This window comes from Pezoporus flaviventris, unplaced genomic scaffold (assembly GCF_033815535.1).
Source record: "Pezoporus flaviventris isolate CSIRO_AGI_PZ_B2104156 unplaced genomic scaffold, CSIRO_AGI_Pfla_v1 ptg000002l, whole genome shotgun sequence".
In the NCBI taxonomy this organism is placed as follows: domain Eukaryota; kingdom Metazoa; phylum Chordata; class Aves; order Psittaciformes; family Psittacidae; genus Pezoporus; species Pezoporus flaviventris.
Window position 1 is genome coordinate 62322597 of NW_026892550.1, and position 26259 is coordinate 62348855.

A 26259-nucleotide genomic window follows, 5' to 3' on the forward strand; every position below is an offset into this window, starting at 1 on the left:
GGACCCATGTTGTATTTTTGGGAAAAAGTGAAATGGTTTTGAAATTGTTGAAACATCCATTTCCAATATTTGTAAAACTTGGAATTTTGATTATTTCACTGAGTTGTTTTCAGTTTAGGAATTAATTTTAGTTAAAAGAATGTCAACACTGAAATGGAATATTTCATTTGGCCCTTCCTGAGAACCTCTCAGTCCACACTTGGTGAGAGTATGTTTTCAAAATCTCAGAATATTCTCACTCCTCTCTATCCTGTTCTTGCATTAACTGTCTGGGATTTTAGTGTCTGTTCTTGGCATAGGAAGGCTCTCTGGTTTCTAATGAAGCCATTGCCAGCATTCTGAGGTTCCTGAGACTCGCTGCCTGCGGGATGGATTTTTGCCTCTCCCTTGACACCCTCATCTACTTGTAAAAGCCCCAGCAGTACTGATTTTCCTGTTATTTGTGAGGCTAATGAATGCCTTGCATGGACAGGAAAAAGTTTGAGGTTCTCTTTTTGGTGCACATTTGACTTCTCAAGATGAGCTTTTAGTACTATCGTCCCTTCTCTAAGTTCAGGCTCGAAATGCTCTTTTTGAAGAAAATTACTGAGAAGATAAAAGGTTTGCTGGTCTTTCATGCCTGTCAAAATCATGGATTAACCCTTTTCCATGTTCAAAGACACTCATTATACAAATTAACTGTTCCTTAACTGAGCCATGCTCGTACAATGACAATAAACTATCTGTTATTATATCTTGGTCTTCATTTGTTTTTCAGCAGATTTTTGACATACCTGAACAGGATTGTTTTTATCACTGCTAAACACTGCTGGAGACATTTATTTAACATGTATTAATTGTTTTAGTACTTACCTGTAAGGCACAATGCAAAAAAAAAAAATGGAAAATTAAAGTGACCATTTTGATTCTTTTATTTTCCTTTCTTTTTTAGTAGGCATTGAATTTGCATAGCACCTGAGATTTTTTGATCAAAGTCTATTGAATCAAATATTATTAATGCAGTGATGGCACACCGCTGCATATCTTTGATGGATTACATTCAGGTTGACATGGGCTATCTGAGGAAGCAGACAGGCTAGAGGTATGAATAGCAGCCCATTGCAGAGCCCATTGTAACTGCAAGTTTGAGCAGATCGTCAAAGTTGAGTTCTGTGCTTGATAGCTAATAGACCATGAATATATGATTTGATGGTAAATCCATTCCTTGCTCTTTGAAAATCAATTATTAGTACCTGTTTCAGCTTCATTATGGAACTGTGTTATATTAGTCCACCCTTTGCTAGGCTGTACACAAAAAGCACAGCTTTCATTTGCATCTACTGTGGAACATGCACAGCTGCTTTTCAGGTGAGAATTTATGACTGTGAAAGGCTAAAATGTTCCAAGCTGTTTATACACTTGTGTTATGCAGGTACTCACTACACAGACATATAAACATGCACATGCATCCAGCATTTATGTGAACACAGATTTCCTTGTCCTTGGACTTTAAATTCTCATCAAATTTAATTCTTTTTGTAGTCCCAAAAGTGGAACATGAGAAGATATAAACAGTGCACACATGCTTGATTTGCATATCTGAAGGTTTAAATAAATGGTGTTTGAACTACCTAGATGAATTTATAGTATAAAATAAGTTAATATTGCTATGCCTACAACGTTCAATTATAGTGTTGGGGAAAAAGGGGTTTGAAAAATGTGCATTTCATGTATGTGCTGGTGTTTTTTAAAGAACTCATTAAATTATGGTTGTACTACGTATTTTAAATATTGACATTTCTGAGTGGGGTTTCATTTTTATTCTGCCAAGCGTTGTAAATTCCTGTTTCGGATCCTGAGGATTTTGGTGGAGGTGGAAAACCACTAATAATTTCTTCTTGTTTGTGCAGCTTATCTTCACTTGCATGTTTTAACTTGAAGCAGACTTTCTCTGTTGATGCTGATAACAATATTCTGAGTATAAACCAAACTCCTTTGGAGTAGGAAAGAGTAAAATTTCCTCTAAGTAATGGCAATGATAATTACTTTATTATAAAATTTTGTTTCATAAGGCCCTAATTCAGCAAGTATTTAGGCACCTGCCCAAAATCCACTGATTTTTTTATTTTTTTATTTTTTTCTAGTGCAGAACAGGATTCCATGAAGCAGCCAGTTCTCTCCACTTCAGAGTTTACACGACTTTTGGAGTCAGTTAATGAGATCTAACACAATGGTGATAAGGGAATTTATCAATCAAAAATGCTTCTGATTGAGGGGGGGAGAGGAAATTACTGAAAAGAATGGAGACTTCTCTCTTAATGAATATGACCCTGAGATTTCATAAAGATTTTTTTACTGTCTGTAGCTAATGTGGTGGTTATGCAGCTAAAGGCATTATCTTCACATCATTATAATGAAACATAACACTGGTATCCTTGACTTTATTAGCTAGGCTTCATTGGTATCTGACATTATATATTTCCTATTATAAATCTAAATAAGAACTTACATTGACCTGCATTAGACCAAACATTAAACAATTTACTAAGATTACAACTTTGAAAGGGAATTAAAAAAAAAAAAAAAAAGCAAGTCTTTTAGACCACCAAGAAACAACCATAAATTTAAGGAAATATGAGGTTTCCACCATGTGACTTCCCCTGCAGAGTTATGCAACAGACTGCTGTTACTTAAAGGTCATACATAAAAAATTTATGGTACATTTTTTAAGAGATTTATAGTGTTTCTATTTATATAACTTATATGTCAACTATTTAAAGGTATAGTATACTAAAACAACAAATTAAAGTCTGATCCCTTTGAATTCTTGATAAAATAGTATGTTCTAATATAACTAATATATAAACAAGGTTTAATAAATCTATTAATTGATGTGGTATGTGTGATGTAATGACTAGCTGTTCATTATCTATCATTTGTTCATTTTTATCTTGAAAATCATTTGCAAATGGAGTTGATTAGGGGAGAGCATTCTTTGTTGCATAGGCCTATTCCATGGTGGTATAATTCTCTTCAGAAGAGCTCTGCAAATCAGTCTCAGAACTAACTTTCTCTCAAGTGTTGAGATGAATGATGCCATTGATACTATCTAGACCTCTTGTTTCCAGATATCTCTGAACTCAAATATATGTCATTTACCCAAGATGTTGTTGGATTCTCTGGAAGTAAAAGTTTGTAGCATTATATGAAGATACCACCTCTTAGTTTTATGCTGAACTTCATTTACTCTGCACTGAAATGAAGTTCAGCAGTTACACAGTTATTCAGCCTTAGCTGAGGCAAGAGGTTGACAAAAAAAGACAGAGAGGGGGTAATTTCTCAAATCATTAGAACTGCTTTACCAGTAGGGTTTGAACTCAGCCATAGGAGTTGCAACCTTGCTGTTGCTCACTTAATCCATATACTTATGTATATTTACATGGGAGTTGAGATCGCAAATGCATCATTTTATGCCAGGAGTCAGAGCTGGCTGTAATGCTGTCTGGCAGTAATATTGATGCTAAAATTCATCCCTGAACTTTCCATATTAAAATAATGCATGAATACCAAGGCTCCATTAAGGCACAATATTTGAGTACCCTAATAAGTGTAAGCACTTTGACACCATAAATATTAATTTCTCATTAGAAAAGGTCTTCATGGATAAACAAAGATCCTAGTACAGGAAACACCTATGAACATGCTCAACCATAAAAACTTTGATAATTGTATTGCTTTTGAGCACACCTTATGACAATTTAAAAATGTTTCAGAATAGGCATGGACTCATTTTTTGTTGCTTCTGCTTTGAGATGTTAAGCATTAAAGGACATTTCTAAAAGTTACTCCTTGGTTTTAAGGTTTAACTTAGAACCACTAAAAAGTGTATACACAGAAAGAGCAGTCGGTAGTCCCTCAAAACACAGTGCTGAATGGAACAATGGGACAATAGCATTTGTTGAAAGATACTAACATCATTATGGGAATTTGTTTCTACCTGGTATTGTGGCCTAATTTTGTCCTCAGTAAAGAACCCAAGAATGCAGTCTGGTGGGAGGGAAATTCTCCACAAGAATTCCACCTCTGGATTGCTGTGTCACCCACCAGGTTTTGGTTAGAGAATCTCTACTGACTTCAGTGATCATATCCAGACCCTTGATGACTCTCACAGTATTCCTGTATGGATCCTCTTTGTCTGGGCTTGAAAAATGTTTCTTGCTTTGCTGTGGGAGATGCTGTTGGTTTCCTTGGCTACTGCTTTCTCCAGCTCTGAAGACAACACACAGTGCCTGAGCGGCCCTTCAGAGCTAGAGCTGATACAGTACTTCTTAGTAAGATGTCTTCAGCAAAATTACCCAACAGATCTTTGCAAAAAGTACTTGTGCTTGCCTGGATTACTGCGTTTTTTTTTTTTGCTGTAAACTAGAGTTATACTGGTTCTGTGGATTTTAGGTGTTTCTAAAGTTGTGGTACCCTGTGATTTGCTTTTGCTGACTGAAGAAATGTATTGCGATTCCTAGGCTGGTCATCACCCCTTCATCAGCATAATTCATTCCCATAGTACGAAACTGTTGTAAAGAAATTTGGCTACAACTATTCCAGCAGAGTTTATAGGTTCATAGGCCAACCCAAGCAGCAATTAATTTAAAAGATGTGATCATTTCCTATCTTTTATGAGCATTAAATAATACATTTTTTTCTTTCTTTTCTTTTGAACAAAAATTAAAGACATGTCAAATGACTAGAACAAGAGCTGAGAGCACCTATGGTCTTTTAAAATATTAATATATTTTACAAATAAGAAAATCACAAAGTGTTAGAAAAGAATAACAGGTACAGCATTTTAAAAGCTGTTTTTCTTTGTAACTCTAAGTCTAGAGTTTCAGAGAGAAAACACTAATAAAAATTAGTCAGTCATCATTATGATGTCATTCTCATAATTTCCCTTGAAGTAAACTAGCAAGTACAAATAATATTTGTAATGTCTGACGTCATCTATGTAGCTTTCCATTGCTCAGACTTTGGGTTAAACTTAGTGATGTTTCCCATTTGTTAGAGAGAACACCTCCTGGGTGGAATGGATGCCATCAAGAAAATCTCTCTGAAGTTAATCTATCTTTGTAACTTGTTTGAAACAAAACAAAAGAGAATAGTACAGAACAAAACCACCCTAAACAGGTGAGGAATAATAGCACAGCAGTAGCAGTTGGACAAAACATGATCATCTGTAAGAACCGAAGCTTCAGTCCTCAGTTGGAATGCACATACGAAAAAAAAAAAAGCAGCATGAATTTCAGTGATGCTCTCTTTAAAAAGAAATAAGCATCATAATAACTCTTTTATTCAGGAAACACTATTTCCTTCCATGTCACATATGCACATTTATCATAGTTTGACCTGCAAAGGCTTCTTAGAATCACTTAAACTATAAAAAAATGTTTCAGAGTAGCCATGGACTCAGTTTTTGTTGCTTCTGCTTTGAGATTAAAGGGCATTTCTAAAAAGGGCAATTCTAAAAATTATTCCTTGTTTTTAAGGTTTAACTTAGAACAGCTAAAAAGTGTATAGGAATCACAGAAAGAGCAATCGGTATTTCCTCAAAGCCAGTCTCAGACTGACCACAAGCACTAGCTCACATTTTAAAATCTTAGTCTTATATTTACATTAATTAGATTATTGTCTATTAGGTAATAATTTGTGAATGTAGAATGGCCAACCACTGCCTGTCATCTTCCTTCTTTTCATTCTGAAGTTTTCTGCAATTTTTAAATGGCAATTTAATTTCATTATTGCTGTTTCTTAGTGACAGGAGGTAAGTCAGTACCACAATGTTATCACAGTATTATGCAGTATCATATGCTAGTAACATAGGTAGAAGATGAGAAAGTTGTATTTAACATGAAACAAGTCTTGTTCCCCTTGTGGAATACACAGTCTTGCTTTTTCTGTCTCTTGTCCACCCTGTCCTTTCCCAGATGTAGGCCAATGATATCTGAGCCATCTCTCCACTCCCAGAAAAGAGTAAAGGAGCAGGAGAAAACGTGGGGAGACATAATCCCCATTGCCTTCTCCAAGCCATCTGTGCTGTTCTGTTCCACAGCATGACTGGCCTCTCAGTATCTTTGATCTTAACATACTTTTGATCTAAGCAAATGTGTACTGATTGAGTTAATTTTTAATGAAATTATCAACTGGAATTACATTTTAAATTTCTAGTAATATTTCAAGGATATGCAGTACACAGATGATTTGGACTAATTTAATCCTAAACTCCCTGATAACTTTTCGGTAATACATTGTATTACTTAATATAAGCTTGAAATTTAAGTAATTATTATTCATTATTCCTGATTTTGTTGTTGTTGTAAGGCTTAGGCATCTGCTTTAAACGGTGTTTTTATTTACACATGGTAACTTCTGAATTTGATTAGATATAGCTAGATGTGACAGTTACTCAAATTCGAAGTGGAAAAAATGACTAGAGTTGTCAGAATCTTGTGATACAGTGATTCATTATTCCTTGATAAATGCCAACATTTTCTATTACCTTCCTTCCCCTAAAAAAAAAAGAATAAGGAATTCACCCATTTACAATCTCTACTTAAGTACTGAATTGAACATTTCCTGAAAGAAAAATGGCTAACATAAACATAATTTCTCTAGAAATATGAGGTATGTAATAATTAGCAGAGCCTCGCTGAGCCACAAAAACCATATCCCCTTAGGAGAAAAAGAACAATAACTACTGAAAAAAGTGACAGGCTATACACAATTTGTTAGATCTGAGTATACAAGTATAACTGCTTAGACGTATTTAAAAAGTGGTAAATTGACTTCCTCTAAAAATTCATAAACTCACAAATGTTTCCCTGCAATTCTTGGAACTGATAGAGGAAAATCTCTATTTCATGTCTCTCAGGGACACATGAAATGAACTAAGTGTAATACGAAGATTGCCCTTTCTCATATGAATATTAAAACAAAGCAGATACTCTCCAGAAAACCAGCAGGTTCCCCTATTCTCTGCTCATATGGGCTCTTCCCACAGTCTCACTGCACGAAGGACTCACAAACTTCGTCAGAGCTGACTGTATGGAAGGAATGTGGACTCAGACATTTGAAGACATGCCACAGAACCCTAGCAATCCAGTCTCTTGTTAATTACAACTAATATTTCATTATGTTGTGGGATTTTCAGCTACATGGCTGTGCGTACACATCTTATTATATTGCGTAGCCAATGTTTGCAATTATATTACAAGCCTTGCAAAGTAAAGAGGTGTATTGAAGGCTGAAATTAGTAGAATAAAACATTGCAGTAGGTTTTCAGCTTTTTAATTTGAAATTTTTAGACTTCATGATTGCAGGAAGAAGTCTGAGAACATAAATCAAGGTAAAAAGTAAGGAGGCAGTGAATTTCCAGTCCCATTTCTAAATGGCTTTTTAAAGCACATGGCTTTTAAGCCAATTTCACAGTTTTGGAGTCTGCCTTATAAGTGTCTGAATGGACAGGATTGAAGGCATTTTATATGGCTTACTTAAAAATAACATCCTAACCCAAGCTATATATCACAATAAGTATTTAATGCCTTATGTATATAATAAATATTCAAGTCTAAGTATCTGGTTACAGCCATGATTAAGGGTTCTGAAAATCAGCCCCTTAAAAGATGCTCTTCAGTGGAAATGCTGTTAGTAGTGAGGCACCCTTCACACCCTTCTATGCACTTGTGCGGTTCACTGACATGAATTCAAGAGTGACAGCATCTGTTATTTCTGAGGTGCTGTGCAGGTCTGTACACCGGCAAATCTCATCTGAATATTGTTTTTTGAGAAATTTTAAAAATGCTTACGAGAGAGAGGAGCCAGCCTGGTATGAAGCTCTGTACCGTACAGTGATTAAAGCAACTGGATGGGTTTTATGGTGTGAAGAGGGACAGAAGGGTAAGAAAGCTATCTCGGGGAAGGTGCTCTCTAGATTAAGGTTTTAATAAGAAAACTTGATCTTCATTGAGTTGGAGAACTTCCGCTGGCTGGATACCTGCAGGAATGATCAGAACTACAGACATAGATTACTGCACTTTTCTTTTTAAAACCTTACTACATTTGCAACAATACAAACAGGGGATTGACTGGCTGGGGGACAGCTCTGCTGAAAGGGACTTTGGTAGACAGCAATCTGAACATGAGCCAGCAGCATGCTCTGGCAGCAGGGAAGACCAACGCCATACTGGGCTGTATGAACAAGAGCACAGGCAGTGAAGCAAGTGATCATCCTCCCTTTACTCTGCACTCACAGGGCTACATCTAGAATACTGCATATTTTTACAGGCTCCTGAGTCCCAGAATAATAGTGATACACTAGAGTGAGTTCAGTGAGTGGTGGTTGGGTGCTGGAGCATTTGCCCTGTGTGGAGAGCCCAAGAGAGTAGGGGTTGCCCAGCCAGAAGAGAAAGCTTTGAGAGCTTGTTCAACAAGTGGCATCGCAACATATTGAGAACTGCATCAGTAATGCAAGCCTAAGATTTTTGGCAAAACATTTCTGTGGCAGTTATTGCTGGAAAATTCTGATCAGTAAAAAATCAGTTCACACATCCCATACAAAGGCTTAACCTATCAAGCTATTTGTTTTGTTGTTGTGGACTTTCTCTCATTTTCTTTTTCTGTTTGGGATTTTTTTTTTTTTTCACTGTAATTTCTCGTCTTGACCTGAGAAGGTTTCCAAATATCAGTTTCCTTCAAATCAAAAGGGGAATTCTGCACTTGTTTAATGGCAAGGACTATAATCTGTAACTTTCATACCCTGAATAACTTGCCTAATCATTTATATAGAGCAGTGAGTCTCTTTTACCAAACAATATCTAATTACACACAGTAACACAGCAGGCCTGTTCATGAGCAGGCATCATTGACCTTATATGTGCCTTTGGAGCTGCTTCTCTGATTTTCATCTGTCTTATTGTATATTTATCCAATATTTTGCAGTTTTATAACTGCCTCTAGAAGTATATCTTGACAACCCTTAGTCACTGTTGGAAATGCTTACTGTAGCATCCAAGCCCTGATATAAAGAAGACTTTACATGTGAGTCTGACAACCTAATAAGTTCCAAGTCACCTAGCTCAGCATCATATTCAGAGTTTCAGATAAAACACAATTTTGAGATGTCTCATTCTGCTTCACACAGAAAATAAAGAAACAAACATTAACATTAGGATATTTCTGGACAAGGAATCTGAATGAAAGATTAAAGGAGATAGCTGTACAGACTACGCCACCAGCAGAGCTAGGACCTGCCTGCACCCAGTTTTATTGACATATGATCCAATTCCCCATCAGGAAAACTACATGGCTGCTGTGATTTTTGTGAACAATTGTATAATAAATTATAATAGTAGGAATGCTACGGGCAAATCTTTCATTAACTGGTGTTGAATCAAAACTATCAAAACAGCAGCATGTAACACACAAGTGATTATGTTGCCCAAATGTCATTCCTTTTATGTGTGACAATTCAATTTATTAAACTTTTTCAGCAAAGGAAACAGGAGACTGAAAAGGCAATATTGCCTTCTCTGAAATTTCGTACTTCACCTATTTCTGCTAGATCTTATTTTTTCCAAATTAAATATATTTTTAGATGCCAAACAAAAACCCTTTTCAACATAATTTAACCTAATTGTACCTGGCTGAACTTCTGAGGATGCTGCTGGGTTATACAGTGACAGTGTTTGTTCTCCAAACCCTCTTTTGGATACTGCATAATACCTGCTTTTTTTATAGTCGAATAGCTACTCTGAGTTGTTGCTGATGCTTCTTAAGTATTTTTCAGGACAGACTAGACTAAGGTGAGAGCTCTTGGTGTGTTTAAAGATTCTTCCTGTGGTATATTATTTGGAATTTAGTGTGCCATTTCATTGCCTAGATTTGGAAAATTTCTCTAAACTTCTTACCAATATACAAATACTTTGTATTGCCAGCAAATTCTGCCAAATAGTTATCACGAACTCTTCAAAGTAACAGCTGATTCTGGAAGCGATACTAGATTACAGATTTTAAAATTATTTTCAAGATACTAGTTATTTATTTCATCTATTGAATTTTTACCTCCTAATTTAGCAGTGTACCAGAGTCACTGGTATAGAGCTATTTTTTCTCCCTTATCCTACTTATTCTTTGTCAGAATTCTGTTTGTGGCAGCAAATTAACACTTAACACAAGATGCTTTTTTGACCTAATTTTACAATTCTCTATTTTTCTCACCTAGAATTTTTCTAAGTAGCCTGTAATTTGCAAGATGAGCTTCAGAGCCCTTTTATAGGCAGGCTCACAGATAATAGTTCAAATTTGTAAAAATAAATAGTGCAACTTCATTTTCTCAATTATTCCAATTTTCAATTCCTTTAGAGCACTTATTTTTAGGGCAATTTATGCTGGTGCTTTCCATTATTTATTCTTCCTCTTTTTTTCTCAGCCTACAGCTGAAGAAATGGAAGATGTTAAACACCCGCCAGTCTCTCTTATGCAAAGAAAGCAAGCGGTTATCTTTTCCTTTTATACTCTACTGGTCTAGCTGACTGGCCTCTGACAAAGGCCATCACCTAGCTTGAGGAAGTACATCTTTTATCACAATGAATTAAAATTTTCTTTGTATTTTTCCCTATTTGTCCTTTAAATTTCCTCTCAAACCTCAGAATGTTGTTCTACCATAAATGTTTATGGGAAACTCCTACTTACTTTGCCTGTGAAACAATGGCAGGATATAACCGTTATTCTGCTGTTCTGAATTTATATTCTGCTCTATTAGTGTCACTTGAGTTGGATTTCCATTTTATTATAGGATTATTAATTTTGGGGACCTGAACATTCCCTCGTACTTTGCTATATTTCTCACCTTCTTGATTCCTAATTGTTCCAGTTTATACATACTTTCTCTGAGTCTAATAAGGTACCTTTAAAGAACCTCCATGCTGCTTCCACAGGTATTTTAATTTCCTAACTTTCCCCTTCAGGCTATTTTGAACTTCCTCAATATAAAAATCTTCCTTTTTTGAAAAGTACTGTAATATTATTACCTCATGGTAGGATCCCATGGGAGGATGTTGAACTTCATTATATTATGGTCACTTTTATTTAGTGGCTCAACCACGTTAACTTCCTGAATCAACTCATAAATTTCACTCAAGACCTGTGTCAAGACTAGATTCTCCCTTTCAGTAGTCCAGAAATCTTGAAACAAATGATTGTCTCTAGTGACCACACGCTATTCCAGTGTTATACTGAGAGGGCTTAAAAATATGTGCCTGTGACATACATGAAAAAGTTACCAGGAAGTACCTTTTTATTCAATGCACTTTTAAGAGTGCCTAGAGTCTAAAGAGCTTAATTGTCAGTGAAACCACATGGAGCTTTCTAAATTCAAATATTCCTTCTATGTGCATGAATCAAACTGTATGTTTGGGAGGTCAGTTACACATCTTACTCTTGACTGCGTTGAAATTCATGTTTGTGCACCATGAATTCCTGCAGGTTAAATATCCTACAGTTATTTAAAATGAGCAAATGCAAATTACTGGCTCTCCCATGGCTTGAGCGCCTAAGCCCATTGAAACAGCAGCTGGTTCCTTATGTTATATAAAAAAAACCAAACTGAAACCAAGCTGTTAATTAATGACTTTGTGACCTGTAGTAAATAGAAACAGTGACATTTTACAAATGAAAGCACCTTATAATGTACAGGCACGTATCTCAAATAAGCAGTTGTTGTTAGGCTAAGATTCAAGTGTAAACAAACTGTAGTAAAGAACTATATACTAGTTTTGAAAAGCAGGTTAAAATATGGTCTGTCTTTGAATTAGATCCACTGCTTCTCTGAATTTATAAACATGACTTTGAAAGAATTTACACTGTTTTCCTGATTAGAAGTCCCTTTCCTTTTTTTTTTTTTCCATTACTCATTTATTTCAATCCCAATTTTAAAATCTAGCTCATTAGAAAAGCATTCTCAGTAACAGAAGTTGAAACAAATATACACATATCCTCGTTCAGCATAATGCAAGACAGCTATTGCTATTACATGTTGTAAGAACACTAATATTTGTCTGTACTAGACTAAATTTCTTTATTCTCTTAAATCCCAAAGTGACTACTCTCAAGTCTAAATTTGTCAAATGGGAAATGTTTGCTTCAGTAATATTACAATTTGTGGTTCACGTTTTGAAAGAACACTAGAAATAATTTCTGAAATAGTTCTTGTTGACATAAACACAGTTAACTTATATTTTTGCAGTTTCCAGGATTGTTTCACTTGTATAAAGCAGTGGAAGTATTCTGCTCTTTCCATTTTTCTAGTACTATAAGAACCAAGAAAGCAGGAATTTGTTTAGCTCATTGGCTCCATTTATCCTGAGCCAAGACCATGATCTTGGAAACCCTGTAACTTGGCTGAATTCAGTACAAAGTTCTTTGCAAAAAGCCCATGCAATTAGAACAACACAGTGTATGCTTAGTCTCAAAAGTAAGATGATAAAGTTTCACACTGCTAAAACTGAAACACAGAGTCGCATGGACTCAGACCTTTCGTCAGTTACACACTCCTAATTCCACTAGGTTTTGGTCAAATGAAGTATTGTGTGGTTGAGGACAGCATTAAGAAAACACTATTCTACCTTTTTGCAAATGGGCAGAATTAAAGCAGAAAAGAAGCAAACATAGTGGAAGTAATGTAAGTTTTAGGCAGTTCGGCCTCAGGAGCTTCTCTACACACTCCAGACAGTGTGATACTGTAGTATGAGCAGTACCCTTTGCACTTTGTATTTTATCACTGGTTACTGCTAAGTGATAATACACATTTCTAACCAAACTGGCACACTGCAGAGTCTGTTCTGAAATCCAGTGCTTCATTTTTGAAGCTGTTCTTTTTCAAAATCCTCTCCTTCACTGCATATCTAGTACATCAAACACAAGTAAGATATTCGCTTCACTTTCTATGAAAACATCTGTAATTGGTGTTTTGATGAATTACAGCACTTAAAATAAGCAAAGAAATCAAAATCAGTACTAAGGAGTCTAGTTCATTATATTTCATTTCACCTTCTAAATTGCTCACTGGTTGTTGAAGGTACATTTTTGTTTTATTGAACCCAGGTAGGAATTCTCAGACCTTATTAAAAGCTAATTTTAGCAGTGCTCAGATCGAGAGTAGAGTACTAGTTTCTTTCATGCATTTTGTTTCAGGGATCTTTTTTTTTGACCATTCATATGAAGTTATTTCAAAAGTTACTACTTAGTAAGTAGCTAATTAATTTCATTTCCCTTAGTAATTTGCCACTGTTTTTTCCTTAGAATATGTACTCCTGGAAGCTGAAATATATATGCAGATAGTGAAATATTATAATACACACTTGATAAAATGTATATAAATTTTATACAAAATAAAGGATTACATGAATTGTATTAAACTATGTTCCTTTTGATCTTTTACTTTTGCCACATATTTAACATACTGTTTCAAAAGTGAATTTATTAAAAGGCTCATATAATTTGTAAGGAGAATGTATCTACAAGAAGGGAAAAACGTTGCAAGTGGCAAAATTAAACTATAGCAAAAACATAGTTTCGAATGCTGCTGCTTCAAGAACTGAAATTACTTTTAAATTAAGTAATTAATTGCACATTTTTTTACCAAGCATATGTAAACAGAGTTTGATCCAATTTATCTGTGGCCTTCCCAGCCCCACAGGCCTTTGGGGAAGCACAGATAGTTTCTGTGGAATAGTTTTTTATTTGTCTCAAGAGGGGCAACCTAACAGAGGGGGTTAAAACCTCACAGAAGTTAGTTTCTGCTGTGCAGTTCCCTAATGTTCTCTGCTTTTGGAGAGAGCTAATTTCTTTCTAATGTAGTTCCCCAGGAAAACTGATCAGACTTCCAAAAAATGATACAGATACTTCAAGTTTAAGTAAGGATTTTTCTTATGTATCTTGATATATATATAAAAAAATATCTTCTTCATGCTACAGTGTCATTCAGATCCAGTCATCTACTAGCACTTCTGGTACGTTGTCTCTAGGCTGTTTCAGTGATTGAGAATTTCACTGATAGAAATTCACAGAATATTTAGGGATCTCCAAAATATAAAATTTTTTGGTGATTTACTCCCTCTTTTATTTCTTTGCAAGGCATTCAGTTAGCATAAAAATAATGATCATTACATAAATTAAGTTGTTGCAATTCAGCTGTAGGGACTGCAATTCAATGCCAGTGAAGATAGATCAAGGTTTTAAAAAGTATCTGCTGTAAATTAAAAACAAATGGCTGAAAGTATTTTGCAGACCTCTCTCCCACAGATTGTATATTCAATTTTCCAAATTAAATCTAAGAGGGAATATTACTTTATTGAGATTTATGGAATAATTTCTTTAAAAATTCCAGCAATATGAGAATGCAGGCAGACACTGACAGTGAACAAAAGTAAGTGTCAGCTACTAAGTGGTTTCATCTTTTTGGAGTTTGGGTTTTTTTTGGTAATGGGAAAAATTAGTTCTGACTGCTTTTTAAAGCTAAAATTATATATAAACCATTAAATTAGGGACAGATCATTTGTTCAATTTTAACTGCAAAGGGAATAAAATGGGTGGAAAACATGATAGTATAGCTGTACTCTGTTGGAGGAAGTGTTCCTCCCTCAATCCAACTTGCTGATCCTGTCTAAGGAATAGGACTTAAGAGCTTGTGAGAAAACGTGTGTAAGAGGATATAGGGGAAAATTGTTCTGTGGTATCTGGGGGAGGTATATATAGGAATAGCAGTTGGGCTGTATTAACTATGAAAGTATGTATATTATTAAATTTTTCATCTCTTTCAAGACAAAGACACAACCTATTTTCTGTATGGCATAGTACAAGGGATATAACACCAAAGGAAATCACATAGCTGTGATGGACAGGAAAGAGCATAGAAGTGTCAAGGACGCGGTACTGTTTTTGAGAGCTCTAGTACTTCATGGCTTCCCTGAAGTATTCTAGGACCTCATTACAGATGTTGAGGTGTCCAAAAGCTTAAAGGGCTGATGAATCCTGGAGCCTTAGTGGACTGTTAAATCTCCTCCGATTAAAGAAAAATATGTGGTTGAAACTGTGTTGGCTAAAAACCATGGAATTTTCTGTGTAACTTTATTCCTTCTTTGCCATTTTGTGTTGGATATCATGATCTGCCTGTTATATTTCAGCAAACGCAATAATTTCCTTTTAATTAGATAATTACCATGTTATTCATTGGTTTTGATCACTTCTAAATTCAGCTTTTGGTTTTAACAAATGCAGTTTCAGAAGATGATAGATTTTTACATTTTTAAAACCGCTAAATGTCCAGAAAGGATTTGTACACATAACAAAATTAAAGTAGGGATTATCTAGCACTGTGTGTGGGATACAGCTATAATCTATACAGTGCATGGAAAAGAAACTGGCATTCTCAACTGCACTGCACACATCTCAGTAATAACAGGGTATGAGGCATACAATTTCATGGAACACCCACAATGAAAATTATTCTTTCCAAACAGAGAATTGTTTTGGAATAAGTTAGGTTAATTGGCACCATGGGATTCTTCTCAAGGAAGCACAGAACATTAAAATCTACACATGTGCATGTAAAATGATAAAGTATTATCTTCTTTCCCCTCTCAGCTCTTCAAATCTAAGACACGCTACCCAAAATCAACAGAAACGATTATGTTTTGTTGATTCAAATTTCCTTAGAATAAACTGGCAATTCTTCATCTGGTCAGCTTACAACCTGAGAGTCGCTGCACTGTTCCACAACTGCTAGCTCGGATATGGTTATCTAGTGCAGCCTCTCACACAGAAAAAGGTCTCTAGAGCTTTTGGCACATGCTTTTCAGAACTGTAAGAATCTTTATTTTTCTGTGCAAGAAACAGAGCTATATGGCAGTAAGGTTGCAGTCAAAGGACTGTTGTGCCCCTATTAGGATTAGAACCAAAATCTGCAAGTGGTTAATGAGAAATCCAGGCACATTTCAACGTCATACAGTCCTTGGTTAAAACACTGATTTTTACAGTTTCTGAATACAGTTGAAGTATTATCACTCTTTCAAAAATCATTAAGAACTTATCACTAATAAAGAAAAAAACCTCTCCTTTTCACAAAGAAGGCTGAATTTCTCATGCAGGCTGTTGTGCTGTCTGCATTTCATTAAATGCTCAGTCTATTTCATTAAAGTTTAAGGTCATTACAAACCTACTTATCTTTAAAATGCCCTGGACTTTCACATTCGGCCATTTACACACCTTAACCCTTATTTCTTTTCCAGTTTTCTGCCCCAATTATGTTGAGATATTTAAAACCTATAGTGATTCCTAGTAGGCAGGTCACAGGTGAGGTGTGGCCTCAGGAATGACATCCTTCGTGCTGCAAGTCTGCCTGCAGATCTTCTGGCATCTTAAATGAGTAAGAAACTCCCATGTCCTGTGACCCCATGTGACTTCATATGTAAGTCCTGTGCAAAAGAACAGTCCTCATCACATCCCTCTCTGCAGTCTCCGGTGGAAAGCTGAGGTATATAGTGGTTGCCTTGTCATTTTTGCAACAACATAGCATTTCAGCTTCTCACCAAAGACATTACTAGAGTCTCCCCTTTCATTCCCTGAAACAGAAGATCCAGGACACCAACACCACCTCAAAACATATATCACTGTTATAGGCAAATAATTTTTTTTCCCTTGCCACTCTGCCTGAGCCTATGTACATACCTTAAATGGACTTACCATTGAATCAGTGTTAGTTAGAAGCACAGGAAAAAGACAGCAAACAGAATTTCCACTCCATCAGTGGAATTAATTGTAGAATAAAAAATGAAATGTTACAGTGTTCATAATAGAATAAATGTCATATTTATATACTATACTATGACATTGTTATTTTAGAGGACTATCCCTAGTCCTCCAACACCTGGGTCAGAGCAATCCCAGGCACAGCTACAGGTTGGGCAGAGAAGAGATTCAGAGCAGCCCTGCAGAAAAGGACTTGGGGGTGTTGGTTGATGAGAAAATGAACATGAGCCGGATTCAGTGTGCGCTCACAGCCCAGAAAGCCAACCGTATCCTGGGCTGCATCAAAAGGAGCGTGACCAGCAGGTCGAAGTAGGTGATCCTGCCCCTCTACTCTGCTCTTGTGAGACCTCACCTGGAGTATTGTGTGCAGTTCTGGTGTCCTCAACATAAAAAGGACATGGAACTGTTGGAACAAGTCCAGAGGAGGGCCACGAGGATGATCAGGGGACTGGAGCACCTCCTGTATGAAGACAGGCTGAGGAAGTTGGGGCTGTTCAGTCTGGAGAAGAGAAGGCTGCATGGAGACCTCATAGCAGCCTTCCAGTATCTGAAGGGGGCCTATAGGGATGCTGGGGAGGGACTCTTCATTAGGGACTGTAGTGATAGGACAAGGGGTAACGGGTTAAAACTTAAACAGGGGAAGATCAGGTTAGATGTGAGGAAGAAGTTCTTTACTGTAAGGGTGGTGAGGCACTGGAATGGGTTGCCCAGGGGTTGTGAATGCTCCATCCCTGGCAGTGTTCAAGGCCAGGTTGGACAGAGCTTTGAGTGACATGGTTTAGTGGGAGGTGTCCCTGCCCATGGCAGGGGGTTTGGAACTTGATGATCTTAAGGTCCTTTCCAACCCTAACTATTCTATGATTCTATTCTTCATAGACAGATGGGAGCCTTGTCTGATAGAATAAAGGGGGTTTACTTTCCAGAGTTTTCACAGACAATGTTTCTGAGTAACTCTGAAGAGTTTCAGGCCCGCTGGGTAGAAAAAGGAAGAAATTTACATCAGATCTCCCAATTCTCTTTCCAGTCTTAAAGCCTGGGGAGAAGTACGTTCTTCCACTGCTTCCCTGTCTCTGCATGCATCAAGATAATTCCCTCTTTGGAAGAAACTGGTCACAAATTAGTAGCCACTAAAAAACTGGCCTTCTAGGGAGCAGAGAGGAGAAGATAACCTTTGCCAAGAGTATAAACTAGTGCTTAGTGGAGAAGAGCCCAGCTTGCTCTGTGACGTCAAGGCAAAGAAGTTCAAGAAAGGTTTATCGATTTCACTCTCATCCATGTACAAATCCAGAGGAAAATAAATAGTTTGATATTACTGGACTTGGATTAGCATGAACTGTGTGAATTGTTGGTCTTTTGTCAGTAACATAAATCCTGTTGGTATTGATGGACAGTGTATGTTTTAACTTACATCTGTCCATCAGCATGATGCAAAACCAAATGTACGTATCTACTCTCAAGAGGAATATATATGAGAAGTTTTATCAGTGGTATATCTGAACGTACAATTCAGCAAATAACACAATCTGATTCTATTCACACACTAAGTTTTAAATAGATGTTTATCGCTGGTTCCTTAGTCTTCTGCAGCAGCACTCCTCACTGCAAAGGCTGTCCCTTGAAACATGCTGTGCTAGTGCAGGGGGTAGTGGTATTCTTTCATTGCTTTAATTTGTATTTTATCTTGACTGATCTGAGTAATATGTATCCATGTGATTAAATGTTCTGTCATGATACAAACATAAAGACATAGTAGAAGCTTCACTACTAAGCCTGCATTCCTACGTAAAGGTGCCTGTGATGACAAGATGCTCATTTGACCCTGAGACACTCTGGAATAACTGCTCATGGCAGCATAGTTAGCATTTTTAATACCTGACAGTCTATTTTCATAGTCTTATACTGAATATACAAATTGCTATGTTCCACAGCACTCTTCATGGCATCACAGAAAATTCCTACCTGAATCACTGGGTCACTCATGAATAGGACTTGTGCTCTGATATAAAAGCTAACCAACATGCGGTATGGAATATATATAACTTTTAATTCTTCTTAAGACTATTCAAAATTTGCTGTGCATACACTTAAAATAATTTTTGTCAGATATTTCTATTTCTTTTTCACTGCAAAAAGAATTGGCTGTTCAAAATGTTTACGAGGAATTATGTAGGAATATAGCATTTTAAATCCTTTGGGAATTAAAAAAACACAGAAACTAGTCCTACTGACTAAGTTGCAAATAAGAGAAATAAAAGGTGGTTATGGCTTAGTAGTTAGAGGAAGTTTCTGTCAGAATTTGTTTCTGATAAGGAAAAGTGTAGTCTTTAGAGTAGAGAAGAAGGTGACAGAGGTCAAAGAATCTAACTCATGTATTCTTAACAGTGATCTCCAATACTATTTCTCTGAGATTTTCTGTCCATTTTCCCTTCCCTTCCCTCCCCTGCTCTGCCCTGCCTTTTCCTTCCTCAGAGGGTTTGCCCTTTATCACAATATTCCCATGAGATGTACTAAGGATAATTTACTAGTAATTCAAAAATCTCTATTCAAGTGCAATGGTAATTCCATAACAGCAGTTTTAAGGATACTTATTTTGTAGGGAATTATACTCTAGGCACTGTGTGAGGCAAAGTGCAACAGAATGCCGCCATTCTTGCTGGCTGCACAACTTATGACCCTGTAGTCAGCAGATAGATACACACCAGAGCCACACCAGAGCTTGGCCACAATCAAAAAAAGTAGCAAGAAACTGGAAATACTTTAAGGATCATAGATGACAAGCAACAGAACATGAAGCCCAACTGCAGTTCCATACCTCATGATCTAATTCAGTTTGTGGATTTATAAGTAGAAAACTACCATGTAACTACAGGGTCTTGATTTTACCATTGGCAGTAGTAAGATGTAAACTTGGCTACTTTATGCAGTTCTGATGTCCTTCATTTTAAAAGGATGTTGGGAAGTTGAATGATTGTAGGGAAGGACCACAAAAATGATTTAAGGACTAACAGTTGCAGCCCCAGAGCTACTTAGCTTTTCAGAAACTATTCTGAAAGCTGATTACAGCATTTAACTCACAAGAGAAATGGTAGGCTCTTCCTTTTTTGTTGTTGCCAAGTCATACCTTGATGCCTTCCCTTCCAAGCAATGTATTTTAGACTAATGCATTTTAGACCAATACCTGCTTTTTGGCTCAGGAGACAACAGAGTAAGTGAAAACTGATGTAATAGGTTGTGCTACATTTAATGGTGGCTGCTACTAATCTAAAGGTTTCCAAATCTTAGGAAATAATACAGTTAATAAAATACAGCCAGAGGAGTAAGGAAATTTGGAGAACTGCTAGGCCATTCATCATTTTTCTGTAAGTTAGATACAATCTTGAGCATTAGGTGACTGATGTTGTAATAATCAGCACTGCTACATCTACCTGGGTACTAATATTTTCATCAAAAAAAAAAGTCCTTGCTACATAACTTTGAAGGAAAAACTGTAAAATATTGACCTGAATCTAACAACTCTCTTCATCACAACATAACGGAGCAGTAAATCACCAGAACAGGGATGCAGACTTTTAGTTTAGTTTTGGTTTTTTTTTCTGGTAAGTGCTTATTATTTTCTCCTACATACATGCCACATACGCTGGGTACTTTGTTATATTAATGGTACAGGTGATGGCATCAGTATTTTCTCCATTCCACTGAGCTATATACTCCTAAATAGCTGAGCGCAAGTGCATGTCCTGCATTTGAGGTTCATGTCTCACTCATGTCCTCGTGCAATTTTTGGCCAAGACTGAGGTGCACAGCTTCCTTCTTTTCACCACATTCTTGAGATAGGGAAGTAAAGACTAACAGTGGCAGGAAGGACTTGGCCAAGTACCCAATCCATCCACACATACTACAATACTTACGTAGCCAATGTGACATAAAATACATTGGAGGGTGCCACAGATGTTTAATTAGCAACTTCTTAATTACAATCTATAAACGGTTTCCAACAACTAAGTTAAAAACTAGGAGAAAAGCATTCCTGCTAACTGTGCTGTCAAAGAAGATTAGACACTGAGAAATGTGCGGAGAAAAGCTATTTCTTAAGCTCTTCAGAGTTTTGGTTGGTTTTCAATCTTCAGGAATCTTGCATCTAATTTTCTCTTGAGTAGGTCTCCAGGAAGCACACAGTACCATCATCCATTCATAGCATCTCTCTGTTACGAAATACTTCTACATGCTTGTGCTAATTCCTTCTGTGATACTGTCGGCATACAAAATTATCACTTCTTCTCTTTCATTTTAATGCCTTAAAATTAAATAACTGTAAACAGATTTTACAGTTTTCTAGCAGAGCCCTCAATGACTTTACTTAACATTAAAAGCCAATGGACCGGTAAAACATGTGCATCAAGTTGTACCACTCTTCCTAATTTCTATTTATATCTGCAAACTGACAAGAAGCTACTCCAGATAATCCTATTTATGTGCTTAGGTGAGCAGGACCAGTGAAGAAGCCTTACGAACTCACTCACAGCAATGTAAGGGGCTCCAGATGAATCTTATCAACATAGGGATCATTAATTCCATTAGAGGAACAAAACAGCATCTTTTTAGGAGGGTATCATGACTCACTGCTGTACTCTTCCTCTGTACAAAAACTCTTCCTCTGTTTTTGTATACTGCTTTACTCCTCATCTGACTGACAGTGCTGTGATGGGTGAGATGATATTAGTGAGATCTGAACTAAAGCCCCGGACTATATTTTTAAGAAGAAAATATGTCACTTCTGTTACTTGGTTATAATAGCGTCAAGAAAGTTTTAAGTATATTATTTGAAAAGTCATCATGCAGCAGATTGGCTGCTTTGTGACAACATAATGATTTTATCACCCCTAAATTTTCTCTTTACATTTCAAAAAGAAGAGAAAATCAGGCACCACTATTTTACTATTTTACTATTTAACAGCATTAAAAGTTATCTTACTGGGATAGCTGTCCAAAGCACTTTTCAGAGGCATCAATTTAAATTACCTTTTATTCAACCACAGCTGCATAATTATTATTATGTACTGGATACAGCATATGTCTATAAAATTAAAAAAAAAATAAATTTACTATTGTCACTAGAGATAAGTGTTTGTATTTCAGATGCAGACTAAAAATTAACAGAAACTGCTGTTTTCAGACACTTGGGTGTAAGAGAGAGTATTATTTTTAGGGAAAAATAGTTGTTTGCCTTTTCTTGCTAATATTGCTCCAAGTTCAGAAAAGAGGTGAACAGGTTTTGTTTTATTTCAATTAAAAAAGCTATGTTAATACAAGAATAACATTATATGGGTGATGTTATACAGGAATTAACCAGATATTTGGGTTAACGTCTATGAATCTGTGTAAAATGAACAGAGGACTCAAGGCAACATGTTACCTTGTCAAAATATTTCACTGGAACATATGTTTGATCAGGGACAATTGAGTATTTATTAATTCACTTTCTTTTTCACTTACACCACTGTATGAGAAGAATCAGGCACATGGAGCAAAAGCTGTGCATACAAATTCATCCACCTGGTGCTACAGCATTCCTTGAGTTAGGACAGAGGACACATTGAGCAATTCTCACATTCCGCATGTGAATGCAGTGGTTTAGGTAGTGGTTTGTTACAGGTCTTTTTTCAGTTGCTGGCTGTACACTATCTACACTGCCTGCTGGAAAATTGTCTATCCACACAATATTCTCCATTCTCTCTGATTTCTGTTTTCAAAGCGTAAATGGGTGAGTAAAACAAATACACTTCAAGTAGTCTATTTTGATGGAATAATTGCTACTATTGTCACAGTCATCTTTCATCCTTGTAGGTAAAGGACCTTGAACAATGATTACAGGAATCAGACAGCAGCAGATAAGCACAAAAGTGTTTAAGAACCTTTGTTTTAAAACTACCATTTGGATTATGTGGGGTTTGTTTTATTCTATTTATTTATTATTTTATATAATGTACTCATTCCTCAAATTCTTTCCTCTTCCTATTTAAGAACTGGAGTATTGCTTCTAGGCACATTCCCCTTCTCCTTACCTGTGAAATATATAAAGCCTCCGTTCTTGCCAGCCTGTATTAAGCACTGCAATACAATTATCCTCAGTCAGTGGACTGTTATCTCAGGAAATTGAATTAGACTTTCTAGCTTAGAGAACATCAAATTATTTACACAAAATGTTATAGTTGAAACAGATCCAGATTAGAGTATTAAATGATGGTTAGGGTAGTAAAGACTAAAAAGATCAAGTGACTGATTTGAAACAGAACCAAAAGTCAAATCTGAATCTGAGGGTAGCTGTTGAGAGTCTTATCAAGCCGGCTATTGCCTATTCAGAAGCATGGAAAATTGGTTTTCTATTTAGCCTTTCCTCTAAATTCCAGCTATAAAAGTTTCCTCGAGGAAGGTTTGTTTGGGACCAGTAGCAGTTCTGAGGGAAGTTTCAATGTCGGCTTTTCACAAGCACAAGCTATCAGAATTTTCAGTTAAGAAATATGAAACTGAAAAAAACTGAAAAAAAAAAAAAGATTCCTTAGACTGATGTTCAAAAACCCCCTAGTAAGTCCTTCTGTTTTGGTGTCTTGAACATAATGGTTACCTATGGAGGCAGAAAGGAAGTGTTGAGCAAATCACAGAATCATATAAATTGGTTCTTTTCCTTAAAAAAGGTGCAATATATTTAATTTCTCTCTTTCAACACAAACTACAAACCTCTGGCATTTCCTCTCAGAAAAGACAATCTTAATTGGCTTACTGCCCTTATAGCTGAAACACGAAATGATTAGTTAGCGTGTGCTATGCATTTTAAATCAATACAGTTTGTCACAATTATTATTTAAGACTACTCTGTCAAGAGGATGTTCATGTATCTTTCATCCATGATGGCTTTATCATATATATTCCTGGTTGTTCTACGCAAAACAATTGCAGTTTAAATTTGCTTTATGTATTTGATTTTACTTGGATTACCACTCTAAAATGTGACAAGGAATCAACATGGAACAATGCTTAAGACATTTTTAAGGTAAAATATTCCCCAATACATTTACAAGTTTTCCAATAATACTTACCCCATATCTAGATGTAATTTCTTGCCTCAACCCTCCAACTTATTCCCGTCAGTTCCCATTCACCATTCACTCCTCTGACCATTAAAGTCTCAAATACATGCTGGTTTAAAGCAGCCTCCTGCCAAGGGCAGCTTGTGCTATATTTGAGATTAAGCCAAGAGGGAGAGAGCACCACTGCTCCTCTCCTGGGGGTCCCTGAGCACTTCCAGGCCCCCTCCTGTGTCCAGCTGCTAGGGCATTGATGAGCACCTGCAGGTCAGGGGAGGCCCTGAGCCAAACTTGCTCCCACTGGAATCACAGCAAAACTTGGCTGAATTCAGAGGGATGGAAATGAACCCAAAGGACGAAAATATAAAAATAATGCTGTGAGATCCTGATGTTGGATAGTTTCTTCTGAATTTAAAGTGAGGAAAAAATGAAGTGAAACAGAAAAAGGCAATGACAGGTATAAGATGCTTATGTTATCCCTCCCCAAAACAAGTAAGTTTTTACTTCTTTGCCAGACAGAACTGTAGTGTCTGTTGTCATTACTCTCCTTTTTCATTATTTAAATTGAAATAATTTCTGAAAAACATTTCTTCCCTTTTTCCCCATATACAGGCAAAATTATAAACAGGTAGAGGTAAGTATGAAATCCAACCTTTATTCCACTTTGAACAAGCTTGTGTATATCCAAAAAAGGTTCCTTGAGTATGTCTCCTTCAGGACTGAAAATCTTCACATATCCTTCTTTCTCAAGAATAAAGAGGCGATGGGATCCATCCCCACTATGTACTGCTCCAACAGGCTGCCTCAGTCCACTCACAACCTCCTGAATACAGAAGCAGTTGTGCTTGTGTTTTCTAAAATAAAACAGAAAAATAGTGAGAAATTTCTTCTTTCTTGTAACTGTGACACAACAATGACCCTAAGAGGTAAGTGTTCTGTAGTAATATTAAAAACAGTTAAACAATCCAGAGTAAATTATTTCCTTAAATGTATGTGAGCAGATGATACTGAAAATCACTTTGAACTTCCCTTGAGCAAAATTTGGTTTGTACAAAAGAAAACCAATTCATCATATCTGAAATGTAGAGGAACAGGAGAGAAAAAAATTGGTAAAAAAAGGAGAACAATTTGTAAACACAAAATTTCTACTGTACAATAAATACAGTAAATTCCAGCAATTTCATAACATTTGGCTTCCAAACCCCATTTAAAAATAATGGCTTATGATGGGACAACTCTAATTTCATTATTTTCACAAATAAAATTACATGAATGAAATAAATGGAAAGTTGTGAAATAAATATTTTACTAATAAACTTATTGTAGTTGTTTAGTAATATTAAATCAGGTAGAAATGACTTCCTAGAACTCCATATGATCCAGAGGGTGGACCATAACCAAGATCCACAGGGTGGATCAAACCAGGATTCTAACACCTTTTCAGCAATGCAAATATCAAACGGTACTGAAATATTGAAGCTAATGTAACTTTCTCTTTGACGTATGCTAGCGGCAGTGAAAGAAAGTAACATCTGGAAAACACAGCTGCTGAGCATAAGCACACACTGAGCTGTTTCACTGTGAAAACCACAGGCTTTGCTAGGGTTTTTTTTCAGATTAAACAGCATTTATCTTTATGAACCTGCTGATCTCTTCCTCTTTGTCATATTCTTCCATGTGGTCCAGGGAGTTAGAAGCTGGCCCTCGCACTTGTTTTCTTGGAAAATCTGGAAAGCATACACCACCATCCTTTCTTGTATAGTAAAAGCAAAACTCATCAGCTGTAGTTTGGAGAAAACCTTCAAAATGCAAAAGAGCATACAAATATTTAGTGTGTTGTCATGTCTGCAGTTTCGTGCCATCAAGCTGATCTTTAAATAGATTATATATTGAATGAAGAAAACAAGTAATTTTAAACAAAGTTCTATCTGCAAAAAAAGTCCTGCTCTGAATAAATACAAACTGAGTAGATTACCTTTTATAGTTTATTCATCTGTATTAAGCCTTATTTTCAGTGTGCTTAAATAAAAATACCAGTTCATTCAAAACGACACTACAGTTCACTTATTAAAACATTAAGTGACAAAGTTCAAAGTTGAGGCTGATACTTTTCCCTGATTTTAACCCTATTAAGTGTCTTATCAGCTGTAAAACAGCTTGAGCAACTTTCATTTAACCTCTCTTTTTTCTAAAGTGGCTTGGTGTACTAAAAATTTCAGTTAAGACTTCAGAAAAAGGCATGCAGTAAACACTTTGTGGAATGCTGGCAGCAAAGGACATCAGTCAGAGAGGTAAATAATTAATTGTCTCAGAAAGTGAGAAGTACTGGTGAAAACTGCACTGTGTT

The 26259-nt window shown here is 36.3% G+C and overlaps 1 protein-coding gene across 1 annotated transcript in view; it reads right to left on the minus strand.

The window, feature by feature from the left end:
* HHIP (hedgehog interacting protein) overlaps nucleotides 1–26259 on the minus strand; it is a 71367-nt gene that overhangs the window by 30526 nt on the left and 14582 nt on the right. The window contains exons 3-4 of the mRNA XM_061441522.1: nucleotides 25555–25711; nucleotides 24565–24766 (exon numbers count right to left, since the gene is read on the minus strand). Of these exons, the coding sequence (XP_061297506.1) occupies nucleotides 24565–24766; nucleotides 25555–25711 (359 nt within the window). The remainder of the gene's footprint in view (nucleotides 1–24564; nucleotides 24767–25554; nucleotides 25712–26259) is intronic.